Raw genomic sequence first — 11,846 nt, forward strand, 5'->3', positions numbered from 1 at the left:
TATCACCTATTTATTCAGTATTATTTTAATCTGAAAAAGTTGCATATTGTAGCTTTAACTCAACTTATATAATTTAATATAAATTATAACAGAGTATAATAGGGTGTTGAGTTGACTACAATGGTTTGATTCCCTTTTCTAACATTTCACTTCAGACTAGAGGCTGTTATGCAAGGCGTTTTATTTAATTTCTAACCAACCAAATCTTTATAACTGTAGTATTCCCTCAAAAATACATTGCATTTTGAGAGGCAATCATTATGAACACATTATTTCTACATTGCAGTGATAGCCTGATGATCAGAAAGGGGTTTAACTTACATTTCAATGAAGGAAATATAGCCTAGAAAAATATATTTTTTAGAGGAATATCATTTTAGAGCAAGAAAATATAGATGATGACTGATGGTTTTATACATTTTATAAATGATAATAATCATAATAATAACAATTAACAGTAATACTAATAATTCAGCACGTGTATATTGCACATAGACCATCTTATCTCTTTCATAGAAATTATAAGGCATGGCAAGTTTATTTATATAGCACATTTCGTACACATAACATTCAAAGTGCTTTACACAAGGCCTACATAAAACAGGTTAGAAATACAGGATAAGATAAATAAAACAAACAAATAAAAAGAGATAATAAAGTGTATGTAAATTATAAAATTAAATAAGCGAAAATTTATTTTTTTAAGCAATAACAGTAATATTGAAATATATTTAAATATAAATGCATGCAACATTTAAACGTCTGTGCGTTACAGATTTACAGTGCGCATTTTACGCACGATGGCCAGAGAGAGAGAGAGAGAGAGAGAGAGAGAGACAGAGAGAGAGAGACAGAGAGAGAGGTTTATCGTCCTGAACACTGTTGCCCTAATCCGTTCTTATAGGATAGAGGTTTAGCGGGACCTCAGGTGGCCGTTGCCATATTGACCACAGATATTCCCTTGGGGCGGAAAAACTACCAATAGAGCCAATAGATTTTATTCATAGATGCATGTGATTTAAATTTTTGAATTTACCTCCATGTCATCGGCTGTTTCTCCGGTTCTGAAAACTTTCTTCGGGTCCAATCTTCTGGATTGATTGAGGGGGGGTTAATCATTTCCCCCAGGGCTAATTTGGAGGCCATTTTAATAGCGGCTGTAGATTAGGCCATTGTTGTCCAAGACCTGCGAGGTTTTTTTTTTATTATAAGAAGCCACGAACTTCTCAAGATGAAAGACCGATTGGCGCAGCTGAAGGAGGTAGGCTACGCAGAATTTGGGCTGTTCGTCATATTTGCTGAGGGGGGGAAATCAGTGTGGAACACCTGTTGCTACCACAGGCTTAAGGGGGGAGCTGGTACTGTATAGATGGGGGGTCTGTTGCTGTAGTAGACGTCTCTTCTAATATGATGACAATCAAACGTTAATAAAATAATTTGACTAAGGGAAGAGCCCCACCCATTAGCCAAAAAACTGTTTGCATGTGTATGTATTTCAACAATATAGTATGATGTGAAACGTGAGAATCACATAGGCTATAAACAGCGTGTGTCTTATAACCATAACATAGCCTATATGTGCAATATAGCCTATGGAGGAAATGTATGCAGTTATTACATGTCCACTTCCATATGTTTTACGTTTACATTTCTTTACAGAAAACAAAACATTTGACATGGAATGTAGGCTATTGAAATATAACTTAGCACAGGATATTATCCAATAGTTTTGAAGTATGAGCTCATCATACCATATGTATATGGTCACAGAGGTATTTGAGTATGGGTAATAGAGTTCGTTAGTTCGTTAGTTCGTTAGTTCATGTGTTTTGGAGCGGAGCGCGTGCAAGGTGTGCGTTTAACCTGCAGTTGGCCTCACGCGACGCTGGAACGCAAGCTAACGTCTCACGGTAGCTGCGGGAGAGACGTGCAACCATATGCGTGCAACCGTCCGCTTAATTCAGACGTAGGCCTGTTTGGCTATTATTACAGAAAACTGTGGTTTCGTATCTTTCTTTGGAGTCTCAGACGAGCTTCACTGAAGTTGGGAAGGGTTAGAAAAAAATGGGCGTCAATTCGGTATGGCAAGGTGAGCAGTCTCCATATCTTAGCCTGGGTGAGTCCAAATTTGTTCTTGTCGTTTTTATCATTACAATGGAGAGAAAATAAAATAAAAATGAAGAAAAAAAATCCATTTGGAAGGCATATCTCAAACAACGAAAAGGAGAACATTGAGGATCAATGCTCCCTCTACACTAACAGTTTTTCACACTGGCCAAATATCTTGTCAGTTATCAGTCAGAAATGTAATGGATAGGCTATAGGCCTAAGTGGGCTTGAAAGTTTTGGTGGTAAATAATTAGATGGAGGGACTTTGCCCTAACTTAGGGTTTAGTGAATTTCTGTAGGCTATTATAAAGTTTATGTCAAACTAAACAGGTGGTTATGGATTGGTACCTGATATGAAAGATGTTCCCAAACTATTTTCATGTCAAGGACCCCCAAATAAATATGATTAGACCACAAAGCCTGTTCAACACAATTCTCTCCCAAGGAGCCTCATCTGAGAAGGTTTTGTGTTTAGTTATGATTTAGTATGGAACCTAAAGGTGCTATATGTAGCATATTAACATCAATCAACTATTTCCACATTAATTTTGAGACATTAACCCACAGTGAGACTGAATTTACCAAATGTAGGTATGGGGCTATCTGTGCGTCTGTGAGGTGCAGGCCAGTTCGCTGGATGACCCCCTCTCTGCTTTCATTTTCTCTGTGTGTGTGTGTGTGTGTGTGTGTGTGTGTGACAGAAAAGTGATGCTGGAGGAGATGACATCCAGGTTCCTGTGGAGAACCAGGAATTCATGGATGATTTCTTCGCCCAGGTATTCTCTTTCTGTCTGCCTGTCTTTCTCTCTCTCCCTGAAAGAGAAAGTTTCAGTGGCTCACAGATCTGTGTGATGTGTGTGTGTGTGTGTGCACGTGTGAATGTATCTCTCAGATTGAGGATATCCGCACCAGCATCGAGAAGATCGACGAGAGCGTCGCAGGAATCAAAAAACTCTACTCCACCATCCTGTCGGCCCCCACATCTGAACAGAGTAACTGTCTCTGACACACACACACACACACACACACACACACACACACACACACACAAGAACCAGCAATAATGCAGCAATAATGTGCTCGCAGGATGTTCTCATGTGTATGATACAATAAAGGACTACACCAAGTTTTTGGTTGATAGTAGATAGACATCAAAATCATCCACATGTCCCCCTGTAGATCATTGGCTCCGGTGCTCCATGCTAACACTTTAGCATACACTATGTTGAGTGATAGTAGCCTCCACGCTAACACTTTAGCATACACTATGTTGAGTGATAGTAGCCTCCACGCTAACACTTTAACATACACTATGTTGAGTGATAGTAGGCTCCACGCTAACACTTTAACATACACTATGTTGAGTGATAGTAGCCTCCACGCTAACACTTTAACATACACTATGTTGAGTGATAGTAGGCTCCACGCTAACACTTTAACATACACTATGTTGAGTGATAGTAGCCTCCACGCTAACACTTTAACATACACTATGTTGAGTGATAGTAGCTCCACGCTAACACTTTAACATACACTATGTTGAGTGATAGTAGGCTCCACGCTAACACTTTAACATACACTATGTTGAGTGATAGTAGGCTCCACGCTAACACTTTAGCATACACTATGTTGAGTGATAGTAGCTCCACGCTAACACTTTAGCATACACTATGTTGAGTGATAGTAGCTCCACGCTAACACTTTAGCATACACTATGTTGAGTGATAGTAGGCCAATGAGCCAATCTCCCAAAAACTTTCCTTAAGGATCTTGTAAGTTTAATTTTACTTGGTACATTCTGGCATACATATTCATATTATTCGCCTCTTACATTTCTTCTGCTGCAGTCACCTTGTATGATGTTATGCATCTATTCTCCATCTCTGTTTCATCCTTTCTCCCTCTCCTTCGCTTTCCACCTTGTTCCACTCCTGCTTTGCTCTGTTGGCTGAAGGGTTTTACTCAGTTTTCAGTATTAATTATCTCATTACCTGTTATTGTTAATAATCTCTCTCTGTCTTTATCTCCCTCCCCTCTCTCTCTTTCAGAGACACAAGATGACCTTGAGGCCCTCACCAATGAGATCAAGAAGTCAGCCAACAATGCACGAAACAAACTCAAGAGTCAGTGTTTTAATTTATTCACTTCCTTATTTGGTATCACAGCGTTCACTTAGAGTGCAGTATTCCAAAATAAATGGATAGAGGTATACACTGCCCTCTCCGTGAAATAGCCTGACCAGGGGATCCCTTATTGGTTTCTCCCATTACATCCACTTCAGTCATGAAGAGGAGAGCTAGATGAAGGGGAGGAGACAGGTTAAAGAGGGATTCTTGAATTGTGGAGTGTGCTAAAGTGAGGGTTACTCAATATTAGAAAGATGGTCAGAATACCCTAACCCACAGATGATTACATCATCAACAATTGTACAGTTCTGGAATTAAAAGGGTCCAGATTGCAAATAACCTCAGTAATATATTTAGTGAGTTTAACTTTAATGCTGGCAATCACACCTTGCTTTATATCAGCAGCATCTTTGAAAATCAGCTTCGAAATTGATCCTGTTTAACACAATGCAGTGTGACAATGTCTAGCACTGCTCACTGGCTAAGTAATAAGCAAAGGTCAAACTTGAGTAGCTATACATGTGATATTAATTATGATCCAATGTGTCACAAAAATTGACAATTTTTTTTGTCAAAGACAGATTTGAAGCTTCTCCTTCATGTCTTACCAGTCTCTTTTTAAAACAATGATTTTGGGCAACAGAATCATACTAGTGGCTGTCTCCTGTCCTTTGTGTGTGTGTGTGTGTGTGTGTGTGTGTGTGTGTGTGTGTGTGTGTGTGTGTGGATGTGTGTGTGTGTGGATGTGAATGTGCGTGTCAGGTATTGAGCGCCAGCTGGAGTCGAACACAGATGAGAGGGCCTCAGCCGACCTCAGGATACGCAAGTCACAGGTCAGACAACACACACCATAGTTGGTTGAGTTTACTCGACCAAAATGATATCCTTGTCTTCCAGTCTGAAAACATACTGAGATCTGGAGCTCACAAATCAGGTCTCTATGGATATGATGCAGTTTGTTTGATTACATATTTATTGTAGATCTGATCAATACTATACTGGTTGTCTATGGGAAGACCTTAACCTGAATTGATTCTAATGAGGTAATGTGAATGAATTGCATAAAAAAGTTAGAGTTTATCATCTCTTGGCAGTTTCAGTCCAAAAATATCAGTATCATATCGGACCTAGAAAACCTTCAAATATGATTCAAACATGATTGCTAAAATTTTGTGGTTATATTATAGTATGCGTTTTTGGCAAGAGAGGGACCTGTTACATTACTATTTGTTTCAATAGAGAGCTTTGAGCTGATCATACACAGGCAAATTTGGGGCAAAATTGGGCAATGAGTATGAGCTGCTGGGCAATGGGCAATAGTAAAATGGATTAAATAATATTCTGCTGCCATCACTGGCATCTTGGCCTCCTCTGTTCTACTGAAAATGTAATAATTTAATAATTTATCGAGGTTATCCACTGGAATCAAGGTTATCCACTGGAATACACATGTTATTCCATAATTGGTTGATACTGAAACATTGCCAGCAAAGCTTGCTCTCCGATCAAGCTTGGCTAGATTTCAAGCTGCTACATTGTTTTCAGTGAGAAAATGTTTCCAGCAACATTTGCCCTAAAAATGTGGATGTTTATCATCACCATAAGTGTCACACAAAGGTCATGATGGATTTTCCAAGTAATTCTGGGGGAAAACACTTGTCCTCATGTTTCATGTCATTAAAGATTTGATTAAGTTTTAACAGTTAATTAACAGGCCCCCTCTGTCTTGTTTTTCTTCAGCATGCTATTTTGGCCAAGAAGTTTGTAGAGGTGATGACAAAGTACAACGAGGCTCAGGTCGACTTCAGAGACAAGAGCAAAGGACGGATCGCCCGACAGCTGGAAATCAGTGAGTTGTCACAAGGATGTCATGATCACTTTTAACTTGAAAAGGTCAGGTATTTGGGTGTAATAACCACTTTTTCCATGCCATAGTCGGGTAGAAATGTGTTTTAATCACTTTTGACATGGGATTGGCAGCCATATGGGTCTTACAACCATGTTATACCCACACATATGGATGTTATAGATATTTATACTTCAAATACATGTATAACTGTGTTTTCTGTTCATCCCAGCGGGGAAAGCGAAGACTGATGATGAACTGGAAGAGATGCTGGAGGGAGGCAACGCAGCCGTCTTCACTGCCGGGGTGAGACTCTGTGTGTGTGTGTGTGTTCATTTTGTAAGTCTGTCTCATCACTGGTACTTTAATCACGTAGGTAGATCTTGTTGCAAGGACATTTCAGTAGATCTTTGACTCTCCCTCTCTATCTCGTTCCTTCTCTCCTTGTCTTTCTCCATCTCTCGCTCGCTTTCTCCCCCTCGCTATGTCTGTCGGTGTCTCTCTTTTTATTTTCCCTTTTCTCCACCTCTTTCAATCTTCCTTTCTATATATCTCTCTACACCTTCTGCTTCGCTTTTTTCTCTCTTTTCCCTCCATCCTCATTCTTCTACTGACCTCATTGTATCTTCCTTTTCTTCTTGTTTTCTTTACCTCCTTCTTCTTCCTCTCTTTTTCCTTTCCAATCTCCACCCCTCTCTCTCCCTCTCTTCCCCCCGTCTCTAGATCATGGACTCGAAAATCAACCAGCAGGCCCTGAATGAGATCGAGGCTCGACATAAAGACATCATGAGGCTGGAGAGCAGCATCAAGGAGCTCCACGACATGTTTGTCGATATCGCCATGCTGGTTGAGAACCAGGTACGCACACACACACACACACACACACTTAATGGCAGACAAATGGAGGGGAAAGCAAACACACAGTTTAAAATCTTAAAGCAATGTTCCTACAAAGGTTTCAAAAGTGATTTGATAATGTCCAGGTCCTGAAAAGTTTGGAAGTTGTGCGAAAAATGTCATTCCAATATCTTGTAACTACACATTTATGTATCACTTGCTGTGCTTTTTTTTTGCAGAAAAATCCTAGGTAGGTAGGTATAGAGTGATATGTCCTAGTTGACAGTCATATTGCCCAGACACTGTGAGCATCCATCATGTAGAACATTGGCCATACTATCAAATCCAGTCAAGAAATGAAGGGCTGGAGAAAGTATGGATGGAAAAATATGTAGGGGCACTGTTAGAGTCCCATGCAGTCCCAAGCACCATACATAGACATGTGCACGCTGGTCACTGGTTACCTGTCTTTCCTGTAAGCTGCTCCTATTCATCAGCGGCGGTGTGTCTGTGTTGTGTGTACGCTCCTCTCTCATCATTTTGTCTCGTCCCGCCCTCCTCCAGGGCGGCATGATTGACAGGATTGAGAGCAACATGGACCAATCAGTGGGCTTCGTAGAGAGGGCAGTGGCCGACACCAAGAAGGCTGCCAAGTTTCAGCAGGAGGCGCGCAGGGTAAGTTGGGACTGATGCTGCATTTATGTCATATGAGAATAACCGTTGGAATGACTTGATGGTTAAAAGCATGACTTGGAAGTAAGTGATAATGCGTTCAAACTTGTTTGAAGCCATCAAGTTTGAAGCCAAGATTGTTTTCAGTAGACTTGATTCAGTCAAGTTGTGAGGATATACAGTAAGCAACTCAATGGCCTGTCATGGGATCGGAATTCCAGTCCCTGTAACTATAACTAAGCATGATGGACTTTTCTGTGCTCTCTGCTACAGCTGACCCTCTTTGGTGTTCATACCAGTTAAGAAAACATGAGGAAATAGCGGAATATGAGCATCAGTCCAGACTTCATTTTGTGATGCTAGGCTTTCCAAGCATGAGGAACTGCTGGCTATCAGATGTCAACATCTGTTTCCTTATACCCAGAAACCCTTTTGGGATGGTTAATGTAGTTGGTTCAGATTACATTCTCACCCTTTACGAACTCTTACAGTTCTGTTGTCATGTGTTCAAATCCCCATACTGACTGGGGAAATCTGGGGAATGGGGATATGAGTAAGAGGCTCAACAACTACTGTCAAAAGGCCTGGAGCAGGGCTACACTGGGGCCAACAGCTGGCAGAGTACTGGTCAACTCTACTGGTTAGTAACCCTCCCTCCCCCTGTAACTCTTCCACCATTGCTGTCAACAGGAAGATGTTCTTAGTCAACTAACTTGTCTTATTATGTGTTAAGAAACACTGTAAACATCTTAACACTGTGTTTGTTCACACTGCAAGCAAACTTGGTGGATGGGTTGCTCTATTCTGACCGATTGTGGGTGGCGAGTTTGCATTTCTGTAATGGTCTGCAGCTACAAGAAAGATAAGCTATGTGTTTACAGCCTACAAATCATGTAGCTACTTTGGTAATGACTTCAAAGCTTACCATCGACCCCAGTGATGCATGCAACCGTCCTCCAAACATTGTTTTTGAGACACTTACTCCTGTAGTCTTTCAAATAAAAGTTGTAGAGAACTGGGAAGCTTTGAATGGTCAACTTCTCATCCATTTTGCAAATTCCATTGATTCACCAAGATTTCTGTTTAAGAACATACAAACTTTTGAACTTTCTTGTTCATGTGTACCTCACTGACATATCAACATTGTGTGACATGTCGTGGAGCGGCTTGTTAATTGTTAAATGTTCATTTAAGGCCAATTTCCCCATTTCTAATTTCTCTCTCTCTCTCTCTCTCCCTCTCTCCCTTTCTTCTGTTCTCTAGAAACAAATGATGATCTTCTGTTGCTGTGTGATTTTGAGCCTCATCCTCGGCTCCTTTCTCTACAGCTTCATCAAATAGGCAACCTGATGGAGGCCACCCACCAGCTGAATCCACTCAGTACAGGACAGAGCAGAGCAGAAGCCCTTTCAGATGGTCAGAAAATAAAGCCTGGGCTCAGTTCACTTTCAATACAATCAATTCAGAATGGAAATAAAGGCTGCACTAATTTGCTAGTGACAGCGAATTAATTCTCAATTATTTCCTAATAGGTTGGGTATGGCGAACTTCTCATGCCAAATGTTTTTCAGAATTCAGAATTGATCCAGGAACTGGAAAATTCAGTTCCTGGATCAATAAAATGTAAACTAAACTGAACCGGGCTTTTGAAGAAGCTTCACTCTCCTTTCCTGTATGGTTTTAGAGGAGATCCCCAATTTTAGTCTTTAACCTTTCAAGATTCCTACTATACATTCAGATTCAATTAAGAACATGATGGCCACATTTGATGAGTTCAAGAAATCTTGCTTTGTATGTCCATGTTATGGCCATCTGAATGGGAGCAGGAATTTATAGGATTTGGTTATTATAGTTTTCAATAGCTGGCTAATTACAATTCATTATAGTATCCATTATTCTGGTTGCTTCCCAGTTAACTATACAGGTCGGTGGGACATAAAGCACCATATTTGTTCCTGGATTCAGCAGGTCTCCACCCTTCAAGCACTGTCAGGATGGGGGGTGAGGGGACAAAAAGGGTCCCATAATACAGACTGGTCAATTACAGTGATTCAGTCACTTTCATGAATTTCAAGCGGGGCCCCTAACATTAAGTTCTAGAAATACTTCCAGCAGCACTTCTTTCATCTGCGGCTCTGAACTCAGGTAAACAGTATGCAATTATTTCACTGAGGTGAGAGGAGGCTGGTGCAGCGCACAGTATGTATATACAGTATGTCTGTTGCTGTATTTGTTTGTATGGTATTAGGTGTAGGATTTTTTCATCAATATATCACCGTCCAATACGTGGTGATGACATAAAGAGAAAATAAATGGGACTGGTAATGTGATACTGCAAAATCACTAGAGGGGAAATAATGAAATCTGTCAATAGCTCGCAGTATATTTACTGAAAATCCTACACATAGTACCTAGTTATTGTTTTTTTTACATATAGAGCAGAGTGCAAGACTTTAGGTAATAACCAAGCAAAAACTGGTCAATTTCGCCAACCCTTTTTCTCTCATCCATGATAGACTTAGAGATTTTGCTGTGTTTTTGTGTTGTTTTTTGTTCAGAATAATGTCACAGAACCAAGACAAGCAACAAATCAATCATCAATTAATCATGAGCATATATATATATATATATTTATATATATATATATATATATATATATAAATATATATGTATTTATATATATATATATATATATATATATATATATATATATATATATGGAGTACACCACACCCAGCTCTTTCTGACAAATTTAGGCATTGATGGATTGTTAACTCACTTCTCTGCCTGATATATTAACCTTGAACTCCTTCAGGAGTGTGATTTTGAATCAGCTCAATCAGTAGAGCAGTTGTTTATCCCATTGACAAACGTTCACCACTGGGACAGTGATTTCAGAGGAGGCTGTAAATCTTTGCAAGCATGGCTGGGTTCCATCACTTTCACTTTAATCTGTCCAGGAAGTGGCATTCCTTCAAACACAGAAACTACAGTTAGACTGATACATTGTCCTTCTGTAAAACCTGCAATGACATTTTAGTTTCTTTGCACATTTTATTCATTCATTGAATTGTAAAATGATTCTTCATTTATATCCCAGAGTTCCCCTACCATTGAAACAGGTGTGATGGGTCACCCTGCCTTAAAGAGCTCCTAACCCTAATACAACAATTTCATCAGTCTGGGCTCAGTATCGGCGTTCGAGAACACATTCTTCGAACCCTAATTGAAACAATGAAAACCTACTGACATGAAAAAGTCGTCATATCTAAGACATAATTGAAGGTGCATTCTCGATCATTAGGGAACAAACTGCAGTGGCTGTTTCCATTGGAATGGACTGAAAGTGAACTGAGCCCAACCCTGCTTGCTAGCATGAATGGCACCCTGTCATCTGAAATACCACTAACGCATATTATGGATGGACTAGTAAGGTCCCAGTAGCATATTACGAGTTCTCTCATCTACTAGTACTACAACACTCCCCATCATGATACATGCCTATAAAGCCAGTATCATAAGTATTGGGACAGTCAGCTAAAATTAGTCTTTTGTACATTCGTCTATATTCATGTTTTTATGACATGGAAACCATACTACTCTCCCAATACTTATGCTATTGACTGCATCTACTGTTAAAAAAATTCTATTATGTTGTGAATAAGCCCCTGTTTGCTTGCTATGACTTAAATTCAGACTTTTGACTATAAATACAAGCTAATTCTGAAAGTATTGGATAGAAATGGAATTGACCGCAGCCCCGCTTGAGAATGTCTAGATAGAATTGTCTGATCGGTGACACTGCCTTGGTGGTCCCTTGTTGATTCAAGTCTTTGTATTTTTGTGTTATTTATTGCAGATATTGCTTTCATTTTTAATGTTTTTTTTTTTTTTAAATGGCCACAATTGTACTTCCAAAGAGGTTTCATGTTTCATGCCATGGATTGAATCTGTTGGTCTTTGACAGAATCGGATCCTTCCTCATTGCCTCAGGTCCAAAAATGCATAGCAGGAGTCGGTCCATTGTTGATCCCTCTTTTCACTTTCTCTTTTGCTGGTTTCTTAAATCCTCTCAGCAACTCGAGTCTCTGAGCCAACAGTTGTAGGCTATTTACCACTTTGTTGGCTCATTCATGTGAGCTCAAGTCGTAGTTAAGTGGTTCTGACAGCAGTGGAAGGCTTTGTTACCTCTGGTGGGCCTCCACATGACAAGAATAGCAGTACGTCTCCATAAGCCAGGTACACCTATGTTTTTC

The 11,846-nt window shown here is 39.8% G+C and overlaps 1 protein-coding gene across 1 annotated transcript; it reads left to right on the plus strand.

Annotated features, from left to right (window-relative positions):
• The first annotated feature begins 1,231 nt into the window (after nucleotides 1-1,231).
• Nucleotides 1,232-8,931, plus strand: stx3a (syntaxin 3a). Its single transcript, XM_071899033.2, has 10 exons — nucleotides 1,232-1,261; nucleotides 2,811-2,885; nucleotides 3,002-3,101; nucleotides 4,158-4,232; nucleotides 4,998-5,068; nucleotides 5,976-6,084; nucleotides 6,314-6,387; nucleotides 6,805-6,939; nucleotides 7,483-7,593; nucleotides 8,854-8,931. The coding sequence occupies exons 1-10, from the start codon at nucleotides 1,232-1,234 to the stop codon at nucleotides 8,929-8,931; spliced, it is 858 nt and encodes a 285-aa protein (XP_071755134.2).
• The last annotated feature ends 2,915 nt before the right edge of the window (nucleotides 8,932-11,846 follow it).

This window comes from Centroberyx gerrardi, chromosome 3 (assembly GCF_048128805.1).
Source record: "Centroberyx gerrardi isolate f3 chromosome 3, fCenGer3.hap1.cur.20231027, whole genome shotgun sequence".
Classification (NCBI taxonomy): domain Eukaryota; kingdom Metazoa; phylum Chordata; class Actinopteri; order Beryciformes; family Berycidae; genus Centroberyx; species Centroberyx gerrardi.